Genomic DNA, 24158 nt, shown 5'->3' with positions numbered 1-24158 from the left:
TCACCCAAATCTTCCCTCAGGACATTCAAGATATGCAGACAGGGGCGCTCTGCATGTCCCATCTTGCCTGCGTGCCTCCCTCTGTGGGGGGCAGCTGCTGTCCCTTCACCCCATCCTAGAGATCCTCTTTCTGGAGTCTTATGTCTTCCTTTTCCTTGGTTTACATCCCCCTTGTCACAGAGACTGTCCTTCAGCCTGGTCTTCTTCACAGAGGGTACGTGAGTGGTAAATATTTAGACCCTTTACATGTCTGAAAACCTAGGGAATGTCTTTATTCTGTTTTGCAGTTGATGGATATGTAGAGTTCTTGGTTGGAAATCATTTTCCTTCAGAATTTTGAACACACTGCTTTCTAGCTTCCTGGAATTAAGAATTCCAAATCCATGCTGATTCTTATTTCCTTCTCTGTGACTGTCGTAGGGTCACAGAAGTGGATCTTGGTGTGGGTCGGTTTTCTCACTCAGTGGCTCTTTCAATCGGGTGACTCCGCGACTTCTGCTTTAAGAAATTTTCTTGAATTCTTTGACGATTTCCTCTCCTCTTTTTTTTTTCCCCCTCTTCTTTCTGTCTAGAACTCCCGTTATTCAGGGACTGGACCTTCTGTCTTATTCCTTGCATTTTCATACCTTCCTGTCAGATTTGCCATTGCTTTGTGTTTTTGCTGTTCTCTCTGAGAGCGTCCCTCCATTTTGTCTCCAACCGTTCTATTGAGTTTTTCATTTCTACTGTCATAGTTTTAGTTTTCAAGAACTCTTTTTTCCTTGAATGTTCCCTTTAATAGTAAGCTGCTTTTATTTGGTAGAATCCAATATCTTATCTCTGAGGCAATTAATGTTGTTATTAATATTAGTTGTGTTTTTATTTTTGTTTTGTTTTTAGTTTTCTTTTCTGCATGGTTTCTGTTTCTCTTGAGTTCCCTTTCATTCATGTGTTTGTTTGGTCTCATTTCTCAGGTGTCTGATAGCCTTTGGTGTCTTCTCATGTTTTCGGGGGGTGGAGGGGCTTAAAGATGATTGGAAGCAATGAGAGGCTTCTTGTCAATGGTGAGCATCTCTATAGCTGCCCACTTGGGCAAGTCAATGACAGTGTCTTTAGGTCTTTCTTCTTGGGCGGAATCCCCATGAAGGCTCCAGTCTCCCTCCTGGAGGGTGAAGGGTTCACTTCTCATATTCTGGAAGCCACAGAGATGAAAAACTCAGGGAGCAGGGGAAGGGGTTTCAGCATCCAGTCTGCGTGCATCCACTTCCTCCCTGTCCTTTCTTTATGGGACACCTTCCCCACCCTCAATGTGTCTGCTCCCACAGGTGCACCGTCCCACCTTAGCAGAGAATAAACCTCCAGGCTTCTCAGGGGTGGGGGCAGGGGAGTCTCCTGAGCTGCTGTAGTTGAGGAAGGCATGGAAGTCTGGCAACTTCTGCCAAGACTTTCCACCAGCTGTAACTATTTTGGTTCCCACCTGCAGAGTCTCTGAGGAGTCCTGTGACATGAGTTGGGTTGGTTCTCAGCTTTCCCTGCTGCAGACCTGGGATTCTATTTTCTTGGGTCTGCAAAGTCTTTTTCCACTCATTCATCATCTCTTTCCAGTTTCCAAAATTTTATTGTCAGTCTCTGTCCTACTGTCTTCTTCCTTGCAAGTTTATTATACCATAAAAAAAACAAGAAAGAAAGAGAAAAGAAATGAGAAAAGACGAGAGAAAGAAAAGGAAGAAAGTTTCCCTACCATCTTTAATAAAAAACTACCAGTAGGTGGTTTTCAAATATTGTTTAGCCATGGAACTCATTTTTCCCAAGAACTCTTCAAGGAAGGTCACCCTCTCAGCCCCTCCCACAAACCCCAGGGCCTAGTGGCACCTCCCTGAACTTCTGGGACTTGGACACACACGTGGGAAAGTGCCAGCGTTCTAGAAAGTCTTTGGGCTTTCTAGAGACAGAATCAGATTCTAACGCCGCCTCCAGTAATTACTGCCCAGTTCCTTTGCTCCCTGAACCTCAGTTTCTTCAGCTAAATATGGATAATGGTGCCTGTTTACAGGGTCATCGTGAGAACTGAATAGTAAGGCAAAGGCTTGGATATGCCATGTCTAGAAGTACGCAACAAAGGTGACATTGCCTTCCTTGTTTCCTTCTGCCTTCATTGTTCTTTCCTTCCTTTCCTCGTCCTTTCTTCCTTCTTTCATTCCCTTCACCAGCACGATACTGATTTTCTCCAGGCTAAGGTGATCTTTCTGCCCAGGCAGCAGAGAGCTTCTGAAGGCTGTAAGTCAGGGTGTGTCTTGAGGGCAGTATGGGGGCAGCACATCAGAGAGGAGAAAAAATTCTACTCCAATTCTGTAACTGCATTGAGCCCTGGACAGTAAGAATGAAAACAAAAAAGCAAAATGACATATGTATTGCTGGCCGGATGGAGTGCCTGAGAGCAGGGTTGAGTGTGGGTCAACCTCAATTTTCTTAGCTGCAAACCACAGGAAACTGTTACCTTTTCCATCTTTGGGCATCATTTGAAATGAGGTCTCCTGCAGGAAGCGGGCCCTGTGGTCCTTGTTTGGAAGACGCAGCAAAGTGCTGGGGTTCTGGAGTGCAGGGCCTGGGCTTTCAGTCCTGACTCTGCCACCACTAGCTCTGTGACCTTGGGAAGTTCTCTGTGAGCCTCAATTTCTCATCCATAAAAGGAACGACTGCCATGTGGTTGGAGGAGCCATCTCTGGCTGTCATGTGATGTGTAGGGTCTTTCCAGCTCTTGTCAGCTGATGGGCTATTTCCTTGTTATGAGTATTTTTATTATTTCAAAATATTAAGGGGGTACAAATGTTTTTGTTACATGGATAACTTTTATAATGCTTGAGTCAGGGCCAGTAGTGTGCACACCACCTGAATGGTGTTCATTGTACCCGTTAGGTAGGTTTTTGCCCTTCCTCTCCTCCTCCCTGCCCCCTTCCCCCTTCTTGATTTCCAGTGACTTTCACTTCCCTCTGGGACAGTGTGTGCCCAGCCGATGGGCTGTTTCTGCTCGGCACTAAATACAGGGATGTTGCTCAGAGAGTCTGCAGGAAAAGGCCTGGGTGAGAGAGCCATGCAGGCTACATCAAGCCCTGGTCCTTCCCTAAGAAGAAGTGGCCTTTTCTGAAGGTCAGAGGACCTAATCCAAGCTCCTCTGCAGGTAGGGTGCTCTGGCTTGAGATGAGGCACCTGCTGGGAAGTATTTCCTTCGGGAGCCCAGAGTTGAGCATGGGCTTGGCTGAACACACACAGGGGAGGGGATGAGGAGTGCAAAGGAGATGCCAAGTGTCCAGAGGGTCCCCTGGCCCCACAGGCCTGGACTGGTGAAAAGAAAGTTACTCCCTGCCCATGCTGGAGTCTCTCACAGTGGGGAGCGTGCCCGGCGGTGGTGTATGATGAGTGGGGACCTGCCCCCAGCTTCAGCAGCTCCTTGCTGTCCGGGGGGCAAAGGCCCAGCCCTAGGAGGCACTGATGCCCTCCATGAGTCGGTGCCACAAGCCTTCCAGCCTGGCTGTCTGCCCCATCCCACAGGTACACGAAGCTCCAGCCTCATCTGCCACCCTGCTTGGTGCCCGTTCATGCCTCTCTCCACTCTAGGGGTGGAGGTGCCTCTCGGGGCTGTTGGGAACATAAAACAGAATCAGACGCATGAGACACTCACCCTGGGCCTGGTGCTCCACCCCCAGCCCCATTGCCAGTCAGAGCCAGTTACTGGCATCCTTTGTCACCTGCCCTTGGAGCATGGCAGGTGTCTCAGTTTAGCAGTAGGTGACAGGAGCACAGTTAGGGCATCAGCCACACCTAGGTTCAAATCTTGGCTTTGCCACTGACTAGAAAGCCATTTAACCCCGCTCTGGCTCAGTGATCTCATCTGGAAAATGAGAATAATGACAGTGCCTGCTTCTCAAAGTTGTCAAAGATTAAGGGAAATGATGTTTGTTACAATGTACTTGGCACATGGTAGGTACCCGGCATGCAGTAAGTTGGCCACCAGGTAGTAAGTTCTTCCCCCGTGAATTACCAATATTTACTTCTGTGATTGCCTCTTCAAGTAAAGAGTAAATTCCTCTATCTCCCCTCCCCTTCTATAATTACCTTGTAGTAGAGTATAAACTCTGAACCAGACCTCCTACATGGGATTCCTGGATTTCTCAGAGTGGCTGTCTAAGTATAAATTATGCAACTACTTTATGCCTCAGTTTCCTCATCTGTAAGATGGAGATGATAACAGTACTGTAATTGTATCACAAAGTGTTTGTGTGAGAATTAGCCACGATGCTACATGTAAAGTACTCATAGTGCTTGGCACATCATAAGTGCTCAATAAAAGTCTGCTGTTATTATAAAAGGATCCTTAGAAATCATTGATCCAAATTCCTCATTTTGCCAATGAGGAAACTGTGGACTGAGTATAAGCCGACAGGAGGAAGGAAGGAAGGACAAACCGTGATGAGTGTGCACAAGGACACGTGCCACCCTGATGCGGCTGCCTTGATGGCCGGGAGACGGTGTTGCGCTGGTGTCGGGTCAGAAACCTAAAGTGCCTTCAGCTCCCTTGCAGAGGAATTGTCAATCCCAGAGGATTCCTTTGGCTTAAGGGTTAACACAGGGTGGCCTTGTTGGAGGGGTCACAGCCCCAGCAGGTGGAGGAGGACACCCTTCCGGGGAGGTGGGGCCTGAGCAAAGGAGGAGGGTGTCCCTGCTGGGGAGGCCTGGGGTGGCCTTGGCTGCAGGAAATACACACTGATAAATTGAGGGGCGATGGGCATCAGCTTGACAACTTGCTTTGAAATAGTTCAGGATAAAAGAATTTATTTATACTCTACTTTTGACTTTTCTGTATGTTTGTGATTGTTTCAAAATAAAAACTTAAAAGGAGAGGCAACACAGAATGGCTCGGGAGAAAGGGGCCTGGGGAAGCCAGGAATCCAGGGAGGAGTTTTAAAAGGACAGAGTTGGTGGGAGCTGACCAGGCAGATTTCTGGGCAACTGGAGTCCGCTGAGCCCAAGAGAGGGTGTTAAAGGCATTAGACTGAAGGAGAAAGCAAGGCCTAAACTCCAAGCAGAATTTTGGATCTGTGCTGTGGCCGGGTGGTATCTATTGCCCGGGTGGCTTGCAGGCCAAAGATGGGCAGGCGCAGCTGGCAGGAGAATTAGGGGGGTGCGTGCCGGCGCCCAACAGCCAGCAGAAGCCAGTCTGGGCTTGGAGAGGGGCAGCGTGGGACGGGCGACCTGGGCAGGCAGGTTCCCAGGAATGTGGTGACAGCTGACAGGGATGGACACAAGAGCCAAGAAGAGCCTAAGGCAGCCAGGGAGAAGCCAGGCTGTGAGCAAGGCCTATGACCTGCTGGTGAGTGCGGCCCTCGCAGCCATGGACGACATGCTGACAGCAGCAAGCTGGGCTCCCCAGGTTCCCTGGCCCTGGGCCAGGGCTGGCAGCAGGTGCGCAGCGTGGCCTTCTCACTTTCCCTCGGGTACAATAATGAGGTGCCGGGAAGGGAGTCAGGCTCTGGGTCTCCAGAGCGGAAAGCCCGGAGTGAGGAGGGGGCCGTGGGTCCAGCAGGCTCTGCAGACGGGGCCAGCCGTCCAGCGTAGGGCATGCTTGACTTTCTGCCTGCCACCCGGGCTGGGGGCACCTGGGAGATCACCCCTCCCCTTTCGCTTAGGAGGAAACAGAGGCCCAGCCAGGCCTCAGTTGCCACACGGCCTGGTTCCATCCCAGCTCTGCGCTTACTGTTTCCCAGGCAGGTTCCTCCACCTCAGTTTCTTCTCCTGTAAGTTGGGAAGGGTAACAGTGCCCACCTCGTTACTGTGAGGTCACTGTGGGGATGGCCCTGCCAGTGGAGAGTGGCCAGCCCTGGCCAGGGCTTAGCTCTCACCAGGCCTTGCCAAGCCCTGGCTCTGGGGCTTCCCCCCGTGGCAAGGCCAAACCCTGGGGTTACCGTTTAAACAAGATCCTTATTTTTGTTCTTTATTCTCGTCCTTTCCCAGAACCACTGAGTCATCTCACCAGGTGCCCAGCGCACCCTCTGTACCAGACAGGAGGGGCCAGGACCTCCAGGGCTGCCCCTCTGCACCCAGGACAGAGGGGAGACTCAGAGCCCCCCAGGGCTGGGCTCCCTGTCCGCCACTCCCCGGCCTCCAACCCCATTCCCTGACACCCCCAAGGCGCCTCCGGGCAGCTGTTTCCAGTGCCTGCCTTTCCGTCCTACAGGACTGTCACACACCTGGTCCCTCCACTCAGGGTGCCCATTTCCACCTGGTGAATGAACTCTTCAAAGCCCAGTGCAGCGTCTTCCTCCTCTGGGGAGCTGCCCTGATCTCCCTCCACACCCACAACCACCCGCCAACCAGAGTCAGCCGGTCCACTTCCATGTCCCTCTGACCCTGCGCATTCTGTCATCAGATGCTGCTGTTTGTCACTTTGTCCAGTCACCTCCTCCCAGGCTGTCACTCCTTAAAGGCAGGGATCAGAGCTGATCGGCCTTCGTCCCCAACACCTAGCACATTACATAGACGGCACAGGTAGTTTACTTTTTATTCATCAACTATTAATTGGGTGCCAGCTGTTGTAGGTGTCGGGGTGCAACAGTGAACAAGCAGAGGAAAAGCATGAGAAAGGGGCCCTGAACAGCCGAAACAATTTAGCAAAAAAGAACAAAGTTGCAGATCTCACACTGATTTCAAAACTTACTACAAAGATACAGTAATTGAAACAGTGTGGTACTGGCATACACACAGACACACAGACCAACGGAATAGAACAGAGAGCCCAGAAATAAACCCTCCCGTATATGGTCAAATGGTTTTCGGCAAGGTTGCCAAGACCATTCAGTGGGGAAAGAGAGTCTTTCTAACAAATGGTGTTGGGAAAGCAGAATATCCACATGCAAAAAGGTGAAGTTGGACCCTCACCTTACAGCAGATACAGAAATTAACTCAAAATGGATCAGAGACCTAAAACCATAAACCTCTTAGAAGAAAACATAGGGGGAAAACTTCATGATGTTGGATTTGGCAGTGATTTCTCGAATATGCCACTAAAGCACAGGCAACAAAAGAAAACAGATAAATATGGACTTCACTAAATTTTAAAACTTTTTTCATCAAAGGAGACTATTAACAGAGTGAAAAGGCAGCCCAGAGGATAAGAGAAAATATTTGCAAATTGTATAATTGATAAGGGATTGATATCCAGAATACATAAAGAACTCCAACCCAAAAAACGGATTTTAAAAATGGGCAAAAGACTTGAACAGACATTTCTCCAGGCAATATATACAGACGGCCAATAAGCACATGAAAAGATATTCAACATCACTAATCATTAGGGAAATACAAATCAAAACCACAAAGAGATACCACTTCACATCCTTTAGGCTATTATCAAAAAAAAGAAAGAAAAGAAAGAAAGAGAGAGAGAAAGGAAAGAAGGAAGGAAGGAAGGAAGAAAACGCAAGTCTTGGGAAGAACGTAGAAAAATTGGAACCTTTGTGCACTGCTGGTGGGAATATAAATTGGAAAACAATATGATGGCTCTTCAAAAAACATAAACATAGAATTACCATATGATCCAGCAATTCCACTGCCAAGTATATACTAAAAGGATGGAAATCAGAAACTCAAGCAGATATTTGTATGTCTGTGATCATAGCAGCATTATTCACAGTAGCCAAAAGGGGGAAGTAATCCAAGTGTCCAAGGATGGATACACATAGAAACAAAATATAATCTAGTTATGCAATGAAATACTATTCAGCCTTAAAAAGGAGGGAAATTCTGGCACATGCCACAACATGGATGAACTTTGAGGACATTATGCTAAGTGAAATAAGCTAGTCACAAAGGGACAAATACTGTATGATTCCACGAGGTCCCTAGAGTAGTCAAATCCGTAGAGACAAAGAATGGTGGTTGCCAGGGGTGGAGGAAGGAGATGGGAGAGAGTTTCGGTTTGGGAAGACGGAACATTTTCGGAGGTGGATGGTGGTGATGGTGGCACAAGAATGTGAATGCACTTGACGCCACTGAACTGCACACTTAAAAATGGTTCAGAGGGCAAACTTCAGGTTATGTATGTGTTACCACAATTTTTTAAAAAGTTAGGAAAAAAAGCACAGCTTGGAGCCCACAGGGACACACAGAGCTCAGGTCGCAGAGTACCTGGAGGAAGGTGATGGGACGGGACACAGGGCAGGAATGTGGGCATGTGTGACCTTGGGCAAGTGACTTAACGCCTCTGTGCCTCCCTTTCTCACCTGTGAGGTGGGGAGAGTAACAGAGACGGAGGCATGGGTCATTCTGAGCACCGCAGGGTGCTTGGTGCATATCAATGCTGAACACCGTGTTAGCTTGCCTGAGTCAGGACGCCCCAGTTCTGGTACCGCCTGGGTGGCTTCTCACATGAGGCTATTGAACAAGGAGCAGCGGAGGATGCTGTGCAGGAGCATCTCTGAGGACCAGGGCAGTTAACCAAGGCATGGGATGGGAGGAGGGGTGATTGTTCCTTAGGAACCAGCGAGGGCAAAGGCCAGAGAGGAGGAGGAGGGGAGAGCGGGTGGGGAGAGCAGCAGGGGAGGGGCTGGGAGCCTGTGATCAGAGGTGTTGCTGGGGCGTGGAGGAAAGGACCTCTGTCTCTTTTCCATCAAATGGAAGAGGCCAGATTACTCATCTCATTTTTGTGAGCAGAGAGTGGCAATGAGTAAATGAAAGTTAGTGTAAATTGTAAACACTCCATGCATGTTTGGCTCTTTTGTAAATCCGCAAAGCCTGGTATTCCTGTAACTCCACCACATGGTTGGCCCTGAAGCCCGGCTCCGCAAGCGCCTTTGCTGGCTCCATTTCCCGCTAAAGCACCTGTGGCTCCAGACCACCTCCTGGGGCTCCTGTCTCTGCCCCAGCCAAGCCTGAGGCATCCTGGGCATCTCTGCCCCGTTTCTCTGCTCCTGCTGTCCCCTCCTCCTGCAGGGAGGGCCCTTTCCTCCTCTCAACCCCAAAGCTCTGCTGTCAGTCTGTCCTCCAGAGCCGGGTGGAGCACCCTTGTTCTATGGCGCCTCCCTGACCATCCCCCACTGCCTGCTACACATCAGCTCTCCTTGCAAACCCCAGGACCTATTATTTTCCTCTATCTTGACTGTACCATTTTCTGTTAGCTTCAGAAAAATGGATGCTTCCCCTTATGGCCAGCTTTTGAGCCCACAGGCAGGGAAGATATGGTTACAATCCATAGATGGTTTGAGACATGGCAGTTTAAACATGTGGACGGTGGGCTGGGTCAGAATGGCCTTTGTTGGCCGGGCGTGGTGGCTCACGCCTGTAATCCTAGCACTCTGGGAGGCCGAGGTGGGCGGATCCTTTGAGCTCAGGAGTTCGAGACCAGCCTGAGCAAGAGCGAGACCCCATCTCTACTAAAAATAGAAAGAAACTATATGGACAGCTAAAAATATATATAGAAAAAATTAGCCAGGCATGGTGGCGCATGTCTGTAGTCCCAGCTACTCGGGAGGCTGAGACAGGAGGATCGCTTGAGCTCAGGAGTTTGAGATTGCTGTGAGCTAGGCTGACGCCACGGCACTCACTCTAGCCTGGGCAACAGAGTGAGACTCTGTCTCAAAAAATAAAAAAAATAAAAATAAAAAAAAAAAAAAGGCCTTTGTTGTGGTGCGGTGCCACGGACTGGCTGTGTGGCTGAGGGCAAGTCTCTGTGCCTCTCTGGGCTCAGTTCCCCATCTGTGGGGTAGGGACAGCTCTCTCTGCCACCGGGACCTAGGGAAAGCCCAGAAGCTAGAGGCCAGTGGGCATCTGCCCCCACTCTCAGCAAACACCGAGTCGAGCCACAGTAAGCGACAGCAGGATCTGCTCTCTCAGCCATTCAGGATGACTCTGCGTCTCATCTGGACTTGATTCTAGCCACACGGTCACCTCCTTGCTGATGGCTGCTCTGAGAGGCACTACACATGCTTTCAATAGCATTTGTAAGTGTCACTTCATCCAGGCAGGGCCAGTGCCGCTGGCGAGTTGCCCGCGGGCTTTCTGGGGACACTGTGTTGACTCACTTCTTTACTGGGCACTGGGCCTGACGCAGGGCAGCACGTGGGGAGTGAGTGGGCATCTCCAGCAGGGTCACGCCCAGTGACATCAGCCCCGTTTGGGAAGCAGGAGTCTTGGGTCATAGTCCTGGCTCTGCTGCCAATGGCTGTGTGACCTTGGGCAAGGCCCTTGGCCTCTCTGGTCTTTAGCCACTTTGTTTACTCTACAGGCCTCAGAGCTTCGGAGGAAAGCACAGGCCCTCCAATGCCTGGGGTCTCCTTACTTAGAACTGTCCTGGGTGTTTGTCCTACAGCCAGACCCTCCTGAGAGCTGCTTCTGTTCTGTCTCTGGAAGCATCCTTGCTTTTCTGTGCCCTGGGGGAGCTGGTTCCGTCTGCTGCAGAGGGAGAGGGGTGGGGGAGGCAGTTCCCTGGGTGCTCCAGCCCCACCTGCCTTCTCCCCAGCAGCCCCCCTTAGCATATTTGCGAGGGACCTCAGGGGACTTAAACCTCTGGTGACCATTGGTTGAGGTGCAGCACGAGGCCCCGGGGACTGAGCCTGTTCCAGCTGCAGTCACCTGCCCTGCCACCCACGCTGTCCACAGCCACTGTTTATTGAGGGCCCGCTGTGCCCTGGGCACAGAGCCAAGCACTAAACTCAGAGGGGCCAAGGAACCGGCCTGTGGCCATGCGGGTAGTAAGGGGCAGGGCTGGGACTCACGCGCAGCACTGTTTGGCGTCAAAGCCTGTGTCCTCTCCTTCATACCCTGCTGCCACTAGCTAGAGGGGCCCCACTTCCTGCTGCTTCTAACTCTCAGCCACCTGCATAGCAAGCCCCCAGGGAGACCTTGTTCCTGTCCCTCCCTGGCCCAGGGCCAGGTCTGGAGTGGCCCAGTGAATGCTGTGGATGAAGATGATGATGACGGTGCTGCTGCTGCTGATGGTGACACTTCCCTGGGGCCACGGTGAGGAAGAGGGTTCACAGTGGGGCGGCATCGCCTCCCCTTTCTGGCTATCATTCCGTGCTCTGGAGAACATTCCTCCCACCAGCAGCATCTTCTCCGGCCATGAGAGCCACAGGGTGTTTGATCCAGAGAGGAGCGGAGGGAATCAGTGCCCTTCTTCTGCTGCTCACAGGCTGTGTGACCTCAGGCAAGTGACTTTACCTCTCTGAGCCTCTATCACCTCATCTGAAAAAGAGGAATGACGTTATCCCCCTCACTAATTTCCAGTAAGGGATAACTGAATGAGATGTATTGTAAGTGATTAAGGATCACAAACGTCCCGTTTGTATTACTGTTGCTGCTGGGGTCTGCCCAGTGCAGGAAATGGCTGCACAGTTGTGCTGAGTCCCGTGATACAAGGCAAAGGCAGCTTCAGTAACGCTGTTGGACCAGAGCGACCTTCCTCGTCATCTTGATCGTACAGGTGGCATGTGGCTCTGATCAGCAACGTGCTGCTTCACACTCAGAAAAGAAAGAAGACCGTTTGGTGGCTGTGTCAGAACACAGCTTGCAGCACCAGGGTGAGCACTTGGGACTGGGGTGAACAGAAGCCAGGTCGCCGGCTCCAAGGACGAAGGCTGTGGAGGCTCCTGAGAACAGAGCATGACCAAGACGCGGCAGGAGACTGGACAGCCACACAAGGTCCCGTTTCCAGTCCATGAAAAACTCCTTCAATGCGGTTAAGAAGCTTCTCGAAGTGCTTCCCCTTCACTTACCTGTGAGGGGACCAAACCAGCCACGCCTGTAGCAGCATCCACATCACTTTCCTGTTCTGAGTTTGCTTCCTCATGTCCGGCATCTGGGTCATGATTAGGTTCGCTGTGATCGGGAACAGACGAAGTGTTCTCTGCTAACTGCTCACCCTCTCCCTTAATCTCTGACAAGGTTTCACAGCGGTGGCCTTTCTGCGGGGTAGCCTGGCCAGCCGTGACAACCCTCGCAGTCTGATCTTAACGTGTGTGAGCCCTGGAAGCTTTTGATGACCATATTGCTCACCCTGCCTTCCTCTGTGAAGACCATCTAACCCTCTGCCGTGCTAAGAACCGTCTGAAGCATCGAGCTCTTTTAACCAAAGGGAAGATGAGACCCGATCAGAAGCCGTAGCTCAAGCATCCACGCGTCACTCCAGCTGCGGCTGTGCCTTGGCTCCTCGACCCCACGCTCTGCTAGCGAGGACGCTAATTTGGCCCCAGCTTTGAGCGATCAGACATGTCAGGCGATGCGTTGGTGAAGGGCGACGTATTGATCTAAACCAACTCACAACAGGAGGCTTGTTTCATGTTTTTCAAGGGCAAATAACCAAACCCCTTTATTCTTCCTCTTGGAATTTCTGCTAAACCCGCTACCCATTTTGCACCCGTATCATCTTAATAGGAATCTAACAGTTGGGTTGATTTCTCTGAGCTTTTGTTGCCCCTGCGTAGTTTTTATCCTGCATCCTACTGACTTCTATTTTGGAAGTATAAGAGTGGTATGAGCTCCGTGTCACGTGGATCATATGTCACAGGAGAAAGTGAAGCCATGTCCTCAGCACCGTGTTCAGTATCAGAATTTGGATGCTAAAATGCTTCATGTTCCGAGTTGGCAATTCTGTCTTCATCACTGGAATTTGTTCCTCGCTGTCATCGCCTTCTCTGCCTCGGCCTCCTCGGGGTACTGCTGCTCTGGGACGATCTTGCCCCTTCCTCTCCTTCCTCGACATCCATGTCACCGTCATCGTCTTCCTCTTCGTGCTGCTCCTTCTGTACATCTTCTCAGAATATTGACTTTCCTGGGGACAGGATTGTGAGCAGAGAGAGGGGCACAAAGGCGTCTTCTGTGCAAGGAGCTTCCTCTGCCTTGGACCGGACACTGGCGTGGGCGTGGTCACCTCCATCCTCATCCAGTGGGGTCCTGAGGAATTCCTGGTCCCCTTGGCTGTGATCTCGGAGGGCTTCTGAGGGTCTCCCCATCAGCATGCTTTGGATTCCTTTGTAGACCCGGCCATGGCTGGGGAGGAGGAGGAGGAGAGGGTGGAGTCTCCGTCCGGGCTTTGTACTCTGTCCGCTGGCTCCGTATTGCCAGGGCTGGGCAGTCGTACCAGCCTCCTAGCACCACTGGCTTCACTTTTGAGTTGGGTGACGGGGAAAGCTCCAGGCTTCCCTGCCTGTTAAAAACTGGGGCACTTGGTTTTCCTCCCACTGTTGAAGAATAAATCCGACTATGGTGAGTGCTGTCAAGGCAGAGTACTAGATAGAGCAAGTTCTGACTGAGCCCCTACTATGTGCTGGGCACTTGTCTACGCACATAACCTATATTAACTAAGTTCAACTTGCAACAACTCTTTGAGTATGTACTTTTTTTTTTTTTTAGTTATTTCTTAATTGAAGCATACCATACAAACAAAAAAATTCAAGTCATAAGTATACAACTGCATGAACATACTCCTAGAACTATGCCCAGTTTCCCACAGGTCAAGAAATAGGACGTTATCCCCATTTTAAAGATGAGGAAACTGATGCACAGAGAGGTTAAGTAACCTGCCCAAGGTCGCACAGCTAATAAGGGACAAAGTCTGGTTTCAAGAGTTCTGGCTCCTAAGCCTGACTCTTTTTTCCTACTGCACTGTGCTACCCCTAGAAAAGGTATAACTGGGGGCCATGACTCATCTCAGGGTCAGGGGAAGCTTCTGAGGATCTAGGGTTGGATCTGAGCTCGGGGGGAGGATTGGGACTTCATCAGAAAGTGGGAACAAAGGCAGGCATTCCAGGCAGGGTGATCTGCTGAGAGGTCCTATTACATGGAGCAACTCTGGGGGGACGCAGGACACACAGACTCACCGGTCACCCGAGGGGCAGCCGCGGGGCTCACAGAAGGATTCTTCCTCCCACAAAAGGGCTCACAGCAGTCATCCCTAAATAGCTTGCTGCAACGAAAACCTGCTTGGAGGTGGGAAAGCCACACTTCCACAGAGAGAGTTAGAGAAACAGGACTTCCATTGGAAGGGGTGGCACAGCCTTGGAACAATAGCTGGGAGGTGTGATAATACAGCCATACGACAGCCACAGCCCACAACCGAGCCGCTCCGGGTAGTCATCGACACCCCCACCGTGGGTGGGTGCCTGCCCAGGGTCACATAGCTGGTAGGGATGAGGCAGGATTTGAACCCTGCAGTCTGACTTGCCAGCAGTCCCCATGACTAACACCGCACTTAGACGGGCCACCTCACCCCTCGGAGCCATGACCACACCCTTCCTCCTTTCCTGTTTTCCCACCCATGCACCCACCGGCTGCTTGTGGCTGGAGCACCAGTGTGGATGCTGTGTCACTTATATCACACCAGGCCCACTGGACCTGGAGTCCAGCCTCTCTCCCCCCATTGGAATCTATTTTGCCCCAAACTTGCAAGCTCATTTTACCTATGCTTGAACACGACTTCTAACAGGGAGCTCACTACCCCTCAAGCTCGCTTTTCTCCAAGTTTGTAGCTCCGAGGTTCAGAAAGTTCTTTCTTAAAATGAGCCCAGCTCTCCCTTCCTGTCCTGGTTCTGCCTGTTGGCTGAGCCACCTACCGGGAGGCTGACAGTGGTCACACACGTGGCCTGAAGTGTCCAAGGACAGGTTTTCCATGAGCCTGGTTTCTCCTCTACTCCCAGAGGGAGCAGGTCTGCTCAGGGCATGGGGCAAGGAGGTGGCTGCGACCAGGGGACAATTAGAGTGCCGTCTCTTTCCCCTTCAAGATGGGAGTCTGTGAGTCTAGGGCCTGAGCACACAGCCTGCTCGTATGTTCCTCAGGTTTACGCTGTGAAGCCGCAAGGGCCCCCAGCCAGCTGCCTTCGTGAGCTCGCTGACCTTGCCCCGTTCTGGCGGATCAGAAGTTATTTCATGGCCTTCACGGCACTGCTGTCTTGCATTTGTTGCAGGATTTTAAAACTGTTCACAGCCTTTTCTTACCTTATTTGTATCTCAATGTATATGTGTCTCTGTGCAGCCAGGTGCACTGAGGCCTCTCAGGTTGTGGTGGCCTGGCGTCTTTGTAGCCACTGGCCTGCAAGCATTGGTCAGGCACCTAGTGTATACACAGACTTTGTCGGCTGCCACTCCAGGCGGCCTTGGTCAGCGTGCCCTCTGGCTGCTGACCCACAAGGCCCCAAAGGGGGGCTTCCCACGCAGCTCCGCAGGTTCTGCCTCTGACTGCACAGCTCCCCTGTCCCCACCACCGCCTGCAAGACACGGGCCAAAGTTCGGAGCTGGGCACCTGGGCTTTTCTAAGCCAGCCTGGAGATGGCCTCCCCGCCTCAGTTCCTGCTGCTTATACCCAGGCCTGTCATACAGAATTGTGGCCAGGCTTCTACAATAGAATTCCTATAAAAAGCACCTACCACAGAGCCAAGTGCTCAATAAATAACAGCTATTTCTTTTTCTGTGATAAAAGATTGCACCTCTGACCCTGGTTGATTATTTTTAGTGCTTTTTAGCAAAATATAAGACATGTATTTATAAATTTTAACCAAGAGGAAGAGAGATATCCAATGGAAAAGGGGTGGCACAAAACCTGGCACATGGCAAGTGGCCAGTCACTGGGAGCTCGGCCCTCCAGCTCTGGCCGACTGCGAGGTGTAGAGCACCAGCCGGGCAGGAGGCAGCCCCTGGGTCTGGTCACTTCCCCAGTCTGGGTCTGTTTCCTGTCTGGGACTCAAGGGAGTGAAGCTGGGAGAAGGTTGGAAAGAGGAGACCATGGACCTGCTTGTGGCTGGGCTGGGTCCAGCCCCTGCCGAGGGCCTCTCGCTGCTCTGGGCCATTCCACCTTAGGAAGGACGATTTGGAACGTCCAGGAGAAGGTGGACAGCCTGGGTGGAATCCCTTTCATGCTGAATTGTTTGAGTACATGGAAATGTTAGGGCTGGAGGAAAGAAGTTTCAGGTGGCATCGTATCTTTTGGAGATTGTCAAATGGAAGAGGGGATGGACCAGCCGGAGCACAGACCATGGGTGTGGGCGCAGGTCGACAACTCAAGCTTAATAGCAAGGGAGCTGCCCAGAGGTGGCAGGAGCTGCCTGGGAAACTGTGTCCCCAGGGGCCAGAGAAACACTGGTCTGTAGGAGGGTGTGAACAGGATCGACCCAAAAGTGGCCAATTCCGAGGATGCACAAGTCTTCTGGGCATTAGAGTCTTAAGGACCTTCCAAGCCTGGACGTTCTCTAACAGCAATTTTCAAATTGCTTTAAATTCACAGAACTCTTTTTCACAAAGTTCAGTTTACGTAGAGACACACTCTGAAAAACAACTTGCTACAAGCTGCTGTGGTTGAGGTAGGAGGACATAGAACCCCACTGCTCAGCCTCCCCACCCTCACTAGCCCCGCCAATCCCGAGCACAGCTGGAAAGCCACTATTCTAGAACCCTGCAGGCTGGAGCAGCTACTCCTATGTCCACATTTAAGGAGTCCACTCCTTTTTGGCAGTTTCACTTCTCTGAACACGAGGGGCCCAGCTTGGCTTCCTGCCGGCCCACTAATCTCACCGTCTGGTCGGAAGTGGGGCGTTGGCTGTATTCTGTGGACCCATGCTGGCTTCGGCCCAGGCTTGGAGCCTGCTTGCTGGTCCTTAGGTGTCTACACTTGGTCACCGAGAAGTCAGTCCACAGCATCTCCACCTATCATACCCAATTCTGTAGAATTAGGGCATTTCCCACTCCAAGAGCTATGCTGGGCGTCAGACCCCAGCTGCTGCTGTCTTCCTGGCAGCTGGCGCTGGAAACTGATGTTTTCCTAGTATGAAAAGTCACAACCGTAACACCGAGAAAATGGCGAAAATGCCACTTCCAGGTTGCAAGCCTACAAAATAGACAAGGGCTTGCCCTCAGTAGTGGGAGTCCTGGAAGGTGTAGAAGAAGGCGTCCTTGACCTGCTGTTGTCCTTCTGTCAGGCCGCCGCTGAACTCTCTAGAATCTAGGTCCTCTTTCTTCTTGCCCTCACCCGTGCCAGGCTCAGGCTCTATACAGTCCCAACAGCCTCTCCCTGGCCCCCAGGCCTCCCTGCCCACGCCGGGGGCTCATAAAACAGGAGGCTCACAGGTCAGACCTTGAGTATCCACACCCATGTGAAGGCTTTTCTTCTGGGAAAGTCACCCCAGGCCCAACCCCGCTGGTTCCTTCCCTGATCATCCACAGCACTTTGCACATTGTCTGAATTACTATTTCTATCTCTTTGTTTTATGATCTTTTAAGTGCCTGTTAGTCACTTGAGACCAAGATCAGAGTCTTATTTAACTTTACATTTATGGCCCTGGCCCAGCCCCAGGCCCGGACCAGGCCTTCGTGAGTACTGTGGAGTAAACATACAGCGCGCTGCGTGCAGCTCACACTCCCGCTGAAAGCAGGGACTCCGCTGGTGGGCTCTGCGCCTGTGCTGGGTTACATGTGTGCTGTGGAATTCCTGGCACAGCGGGCCTGTCCCTGGATGCTGCACTGAATGTCCCCCACGCTGAATGTTGTGACATGATGTAATTTCTGCAGAACTCTGACAAAAAGAGAATCTGGGGTGTACCCAGAACCCAGTGTGAACTTCCCCCATGACCCAAAGCTCAGCCTCCCCAGTTCGTTTCTCTTTCACCAAGGAGTGCGTTTCCTACCTCTTGGCAACTGAATCTTTTGAGCAGATACGCAGCTCAGCAGGCTGTGCCACCTGGCACTTGCTCCTCTTCCCAGACATCCCTTGCTTTTCGAGTGTCACTGGGGGAGCCGCATGTCGTTGCAGGCAAGTCAGCCAGCTCGCTGTGGCCGGACCTCCCAGAGCACCGTGCCGCAGGGAACTGGCCCCGAGCCTCCCTTCACAGGACACAGGCTGCCTGCAAAAGTGGGTCTCAAAGCGACAGCGTGTGCGTCCTAATCACATCTCCCTCTTGCTCTGCATCATGCCCAAGTTGCATGCCTCTGGGGGGAAAGCATATTTGGCGACAAGAGCATAATAAAATCAGAAATTTGGCAAACCTCTAAAATATCCAAATTTGGAGGGGATGCAAGAGTTTTACAGTTAAATATTAATAACATAGGAAAAAGTCAATAATATAAATGCAGAATAGCCTCGTAGAATCTCAGATTAAGACGATACCTCCGAGGCCATTGAGTTCATCCTCTCATTCAAGAGAATAATGCAGCTCGGTGGAGAGAAAAGTCATGGGCTTGAAGGTCAGACATGCTCCTTCGTACTAGCGCGTGACCTTGGGGAAATTACTTTGAGCCAGAAGTTTAGCTCCAGGCTGGATCTGCCTCTTGTATTTTATTTGACTCACACAATGTTTTTTTTAAAAACAGAATTATACAGCAGTTAAGTACCTGAACTTTGTAGCCAGGTGACCGGGGTTCACATTTTGATTCCATTAACTAATTGGCAGTGTGACCTTGGCAGGTCACTTAGTCTCTCTGACTCTGTTTTCTCCCGTGTAAATGGGAATGACTGGAGCCCCCATCTCACAGGGCTGCCATGCGATTTAATGAGGTAATGCGTGTAAAGCATTGAAAATCGTCCTTGGCACCCACTAAGGGCCATGTAAGAGTCTGCTGATGTTTTTAGTTTAAAAAAAAAATCTGGATGTGTGGTTTTCTTGAAAACAGTGGAAGATATGATAACCTCATGCAACATTTGGGTGGGTGCCCCTGCAGAGAGGGGATATGCCCAGCCTTCCAGGTCCCCACGGTCCCCGCCCCTCCTCTTCCTCCTGTGCCTCTTCTTTGCTCGGCCATGTTGCCAGCCCATCCCCTTCCAGTGCCTTGAGCCTCTGCTTGGTCTGAGGAATAAATATATCCATTTATATTTACTGGAACAAATATGCTAAACTAAATATATCCAAACGAACTAAATATATCCATGTTAAAACATTGGGACACGAGTAAACAAGCGGATCCACCTAAAGTCCCTCTGTCACTGTGCTGGACCTGTCATGGGCACATACTAATCACAAACTCCCTCCTGCTAGCAGATCTCACAGCCTGTTCATCTGGTCTCTGGGTGTGCAGTGCTAGTGACGGGGAGCTCACTACCTTACAGGGCAGCTTCGCTGCTGAGTCTTTGTCTTATTCGTAGTCCGGGAACAACCGCCTTGTCCATTACCTTGCCTGAAAGCCTATTTAATTTCCACTGTGCCCCTCTTCTGGCACCTTGAGCAGAGGGATGTGCCGTCTCCTTTGTGCCAACTCCTCGTGTGCTTGGTGGAAGCTGCAGGTTTTAGAAATGCCTCCGCAGAGTCTAGAGCCACAGCCCAAGGTGTCACATGCTGATGCCAGGGGAGGCCCTCACACTAGGTCATGCCTTGTCACACTTTAGAGCACAGGAGTCAGATCTGGGGTCCGGTCCCTGCTCCACCACTTTATAGCTGCCTTCTGTTTCTTTCTCGATTGGGTGAAGATACTAAGACCCTCTTGATCAAGAGGTTGTTAAGAATCTTTTTCTTTTCCTTTGAGTCCATGAGTCTTATAGCCGTAGCACGGGAATGCAAACGGATCCATCGGGAAGAGTCTGGGCCTTCCACGCCCCTTCCACACCTCCACCGCCCCTCACCCCAGGCAGCAGGACAGAAGACTCCTTCCATGCAGGGGTCTGGGAGCCCTAGTGCCACGCCATGGGTCAGGCGCGCCATCCCTGAACTTCAGGCTGCCTGATCTCAAGGTCCCTCGAGGCAGCTAAGACATTCAAACTCCACAGAAACAGCTCTTTTTCTTTAAGAATAAAACCAGACCTTGCTTTCCAGGCTGACTGATGCCTCAGGCTTATCAGGGCAGCAGAAGACAGGTGGGCAGTGAGGCCGGGAGAAATTGCTCCCTGACCCGGGAGCTGAGTCAGTCCCACGGGCCTACCAGTGCCAGGCTGTCTTGCAGCCTTGGAACAGGCAGGGGGCCGGTCACTTGTCCCCCTAGGCCTCCAAAGGGCAGCCGTGGGTAGAGGAGAGGAGGGGCCGGCAGACCTGGGAGGCAGGACCGTGCCCCCAGGGACCCCCACCATGGTTGTCTGGTGTCCTGCCCTGGCTTTTACGGGGAATTTCTCAGCAGGTGTCAGCACCTGGGGGCTCCACCCCAGGCCGGCAGCCTTTCAGGAAGGGCTGGGTGCAGAAGGACGCTGCTCTTGTTTGTGTGGCGTGTGACAGGTCCCTGGGAATACTGGAGAAGGGTGGTGCTAGTGAGACCTTGGTCAGCGTCATGTAAAGGTATTTGTGCAGCCAGTCTGTGCAGGAGCAGGGAGCCCAGTGGGAAAACCACTGGCTGGGTGATCCTGGCCGTGTCACATGAACTCACTGGGACTTGGTTCCCTTTTCTGCAGAATGGGGATGATTCTCCAAAAATCGTAATGGGCTGATGGGAGGATTAGATGGTGTCAGGCACGTCGTGGCGCTTTGCTGTCTAAGGGCAAGGGACATCGTTTTCAAGGGAAAACGATGACTTGCCTGAGGTCACCTGGTGAGTTCCAACAGGATCCAAAACTCAGACCCAAGTCCCCTACTGCCCTCTACCCTAGGAGCAGAGTCGTTCCTACCAGAAAGCGGGGTGTGTTCAGGCGGGCCACCGTGGTTCTGGGGGACTGGCTCTGTGCCCCGTCCCTGGGAGCCCACAGCGTCAGGTTACACGTGTGCGCAGGGGCTCGGCGAGTGGGAAGGTTCAGGCTGAGTCTGACGGCAGCAGACCTGGGGAGAGAAGGCCTTGGCTTGTGTTTCTGATGTGCAGCCAATAAGAGTCTACTGAGCAGGATACTGGACGCTGTGTTAGGTGCCGGAGATGCACCAGCAGATGAGGTAGATGCAGTCCCTGCCCTCGCAGGGATAATGGTGACTACGCTTGCGAAAAGGCCATTGCAGTGCTCGGCTTGACAAGTGCCCTGAAGAAGCGAGTGAGACCCCCAGGCCCAGAGGAAGGGCGTGGGGGAGGCCTCTGAAGGGCAGGAGGTTTGTGCAAAACCCTGCAGGAATGGAGGCGCTGGTCAGACAGGAGAGGGGTGATGCTGCTGGGGCTGGGACTTTGGGGCTCCAGGTGATGTTGGGTATGGCTGGAGGGGGAGTGCAGCAGAGGATGGGGGATCTGTGAGAATCGGTGGGAGACACTGGAGAGGTGGCCAGGGCCAGATGATGCCCTGGGCCTTCTAGGCCAAGGGAAGGGTAGGGCTTCATTCTGAGGGTAGTAGGAGAAGCATGGCAGGGTCCCCTAGGCTGGGAGGAGCGGCAGGACCTGACAGATTTGGGGAAGGCCCCTACCGCTGTTTGGTGAAGAAAGGGTACAGGGGTGTAGGAGAAGAGATGGTGGCCAGGGCCGGTGGGGGCAGAACATGGCATCCTTGCAACACGCGTGGACTGCAGCGCCGATGGCTGTGCTGGGGGACTGAATATGCAGAGGGGAGGGAATGGAGCCACCGAGGGGTGCAGGTGCTGCTCACTGGGACGGGGCCCAGGAGGAGATGCTGCAGGTGGAGGAACTTGGGAGTAGGGTTCTGGGCACGTGGGGTCTGAGATTCCTGAAGACCACCAGGGGCGATGCTGAGGGCAGTGGATGTACAGCAAAGTGGTCAGAGCTGGAGAGACAAGGGGCAGGTGGAAAGTCACCTAGGGGAAGGTGGCAGGTGAGAAGAGCACAGGTTGGAGCCTGAGGTGCCAGCATGGGAAGGAGCTTGCAAAGAAAACACAATCAGTAGAGAACAGGGTCACCGAAGCCAAGCAGCTGCCTCTGGAAGGCTGGCGAGAGCGCAGGCTGTGCGGTGTGAGTGTGGGACGTGGGGTGTGGCAGCTCTTGCCGGGGGTGGAAGGGCCCACCCCGCAGGCTGAGAGTGCTCACCTCTCCCGAGTGCCGTGCCAGCACGGGTCAGAATGCTCCTTCTCCTGGAAATATGCCAGGATCCCCTCTCTCGGCCCCGCCGCCTGCCACAGCCCTCCCCACCCCGTCTGGACCCTGCACATTTATAGCCTTGGACCAGCAAGACGGCCAGTAATGATCCTGCTGAGCCCGTGGCACTAGTGGGCTTCCTTGTAAGGGCAGAAGTAGGAGATTTTCGATTTGGGCTTCAGGGGCATCTGTGGCCCTGAGCCCCAGCAGGTGGGCCGGCCACCCCAGAGGCTCCTGAAAGCTGGTGGCACTTCGTGACCCATCCCAAGTGCTGAGGCGAGGGCGCTGGGAATCTGGGTCCCGCAGAGCTCCTGAGATGTGGGTGAGGGAGACAATGCAGGGCTCCTGGTTTCCAAACCCCGAAGCTGGGGAAAAAACGGAGGTCCCTGTCACCTCCCCTCACAGGAGCATCTGCGTGGCTCCCCGCAGCCTGCACAGGCTTTGAGACAGGCAGGCTCTGTCCCCTTCCGGCTGTGGGATCTCAGGAATCTCTCCCTCTCTGAGCCCCGGGCTCCTAAGGGCTCTTTGTTGTGAGGTGATGGTGGCTTAACTTGGGTAAATTCCCAGCACAGAGTGAGCACTGGCAAATGTAGCTGCCAGAGCTGGTGTAGCTGTGTTGTTTTCTTACTCTGTTACTCCGGTGGCCCACAGTGGCTGTTGCTTGTGGGGCCGCTGCGGGGGCCGGCTCTGCAAGGGAGGCTGTCTGGGAAGCAGCAGAGGCACCAGTGTATGCGGCCTCACCTGTCCCAGGGGCAGGGCGCAGGGGTCCATGGTGGAGCCTCAGGGCAATTTGTCCCTCCCACCCCGTGGTCCCCTGCGGCTCTGCGGCCTCCACTCCCGGTGTCCGGAGCCGGCTGGATCAAGCTAGGAAGCGCGTGCGTCTTCCGAGGTGGGAACCTGCCTCTTCTCCTCCTTTTTTTTTTTTTTCCTTTACCATGACGCCTGTTGCTCATAGGTACAAATCAAACGAAGAGTATGTATATGTGCGAGGCCGCGGCCGAGGGAAATATGTTTGTGAGGAGTGTGGAATTCGCTGCAAGAAGCCCAGCATGCTGAAGAAACACATCCGCACCCACACTGACGTCCGACCCTATGTGTGCAAGCACTGTCACTTTGCTTTTAAAACCAAAGGTAAGAGACAGTCAGCTGGGGCACTGCCCCTGCCCGCTGCAGGGAGCTCCCCTCTGGGGGTCCCAGCACAGAGCTCAGGGGCCCAGACCTCTCTGCCTGGAGCCTGGAGCACCCCCACTTCCTGGGTTCCCGCCCCACTTGCTGCCCAGTGGCAGAGCAGCTGGCTCCAGACTGGGCCGCGGCACCCACGGCTGCTCCCAGCCATCTGCCTGGATCCCGCACACAGCCCCCCACCTGAGGCCACCCTGCCTGCCCTGCCCGCGGCACTCTTGCGCAGCCCCTGGTTTCGTATCTTCTCTCATCACGCCTTCCTTTTGCATGCGTCCTTGGCCATGCATCCACTGATCGGATAGCTCCGGCATCAGCACTGGTCACTGCCACTCTTGCATTGGGAAATCCATTCCACTCCACCCCGAGCCACTTGCCACACTCGCATGCCCACTTCTCATGCCAAAGTCCGCCCTGCCTCCACCCCCCTCCACGACCCTCAGCCCCCGCTCTGCCCAGCTCCTCTGCCGCTCTCAGCGGCCAGAGCAGCAGCCCTGTCACCCCCTGTCCCCCGCCATGCCCCACATCAGGGTCAGGACAGGCTCTGCAGTCACCTGTGAAGGAAGGGCCGGCTGTTGAGGGCATGCATCCCAGAGAGCTGTGACGGGCGAGGGTGGTGGCCTGGCCTGCTGCAGCCACCAAGTGGATGGACGAGCTGAGGCCATGTGGTTCTTGGATCGCACTCTTCTCCTGCAGGGCAGCAGGGAGGGTGCTCGCTGCAGACAGAGGTGCCGAGGGAGGCCCAGGCCTCGCGGCACCTCTGGTGGCTTCAGCCTCTTGTGCTTTGCAGATTCCTGGGTCAGGGTCTGGACACAAGGGTCCTGTCTTCTCCTTTGAGCAAATCAGGGGCCTCCACGCCAGCCCCATGGGAGCCGAGTGGTTTTTCAGGGGATGAAACACGTGGGCTGCCTCCGGCTTTGCCACTTGTTGACTTTTCTTCCGTTGGTAAAGCTACTCCCGCGAGAGAGCCTGGGCAGCTCTTTTGGAGAGGGCCTCCAGGCATCCTCGCCTCCTCCATGCTCTTGTTGCCTGGCCCCTTCCCTTCTCTCTGCACGAGGTCAGGGGCCAGTTTAACACGTCCCTGGCTCAGCGGCCTCCTCTCTGACAGAGTT

General features: G+C 53.0%; 1 protein-coding gene across 2 annotated transcripts in view; it reads left to right on the top strand.

Moving 5' to 3' along the window:
* Nucleotides 1-24158, top strand: part of HIVEP3 (HIVEP zinc finger 3) — a 55664-nt gene that overhangs the window by 19380 nt on the left and 12126 nt on the right. For both annotated transcript variants that reach the window (XM_069477786.1, XM_069477785.1), the window contains exon 3: nt 22823-22998. In XM_069477786.1, coding sequence (XP_069333887.1) covers nt 22823-22998 — 176 coding nt within the window. The remainder of the gene's footprint in view (nt 1-22822; nt 22999-24158) is intronic.

This window comes from Eulemur rufifrons, chromosome 8, assembly GCF_041146395.1.
Source record: "Eulemur rufifrons isolate Redbay chromosome 8, OSU_ERuf_1, whole genome shotgun sequence".
Classification (NCBI taxonomy): Eukaryota; Metazoa; Chordata; class Mammalia; order Primates; family Lemuridae; genus Eulemur; species Eulemur rufifrons.
The sequence above is the reverse complement of the archived record's forward strand: the minus strand, read 5'-3'. Positions and strand labels throughout refer to the sequence as shown.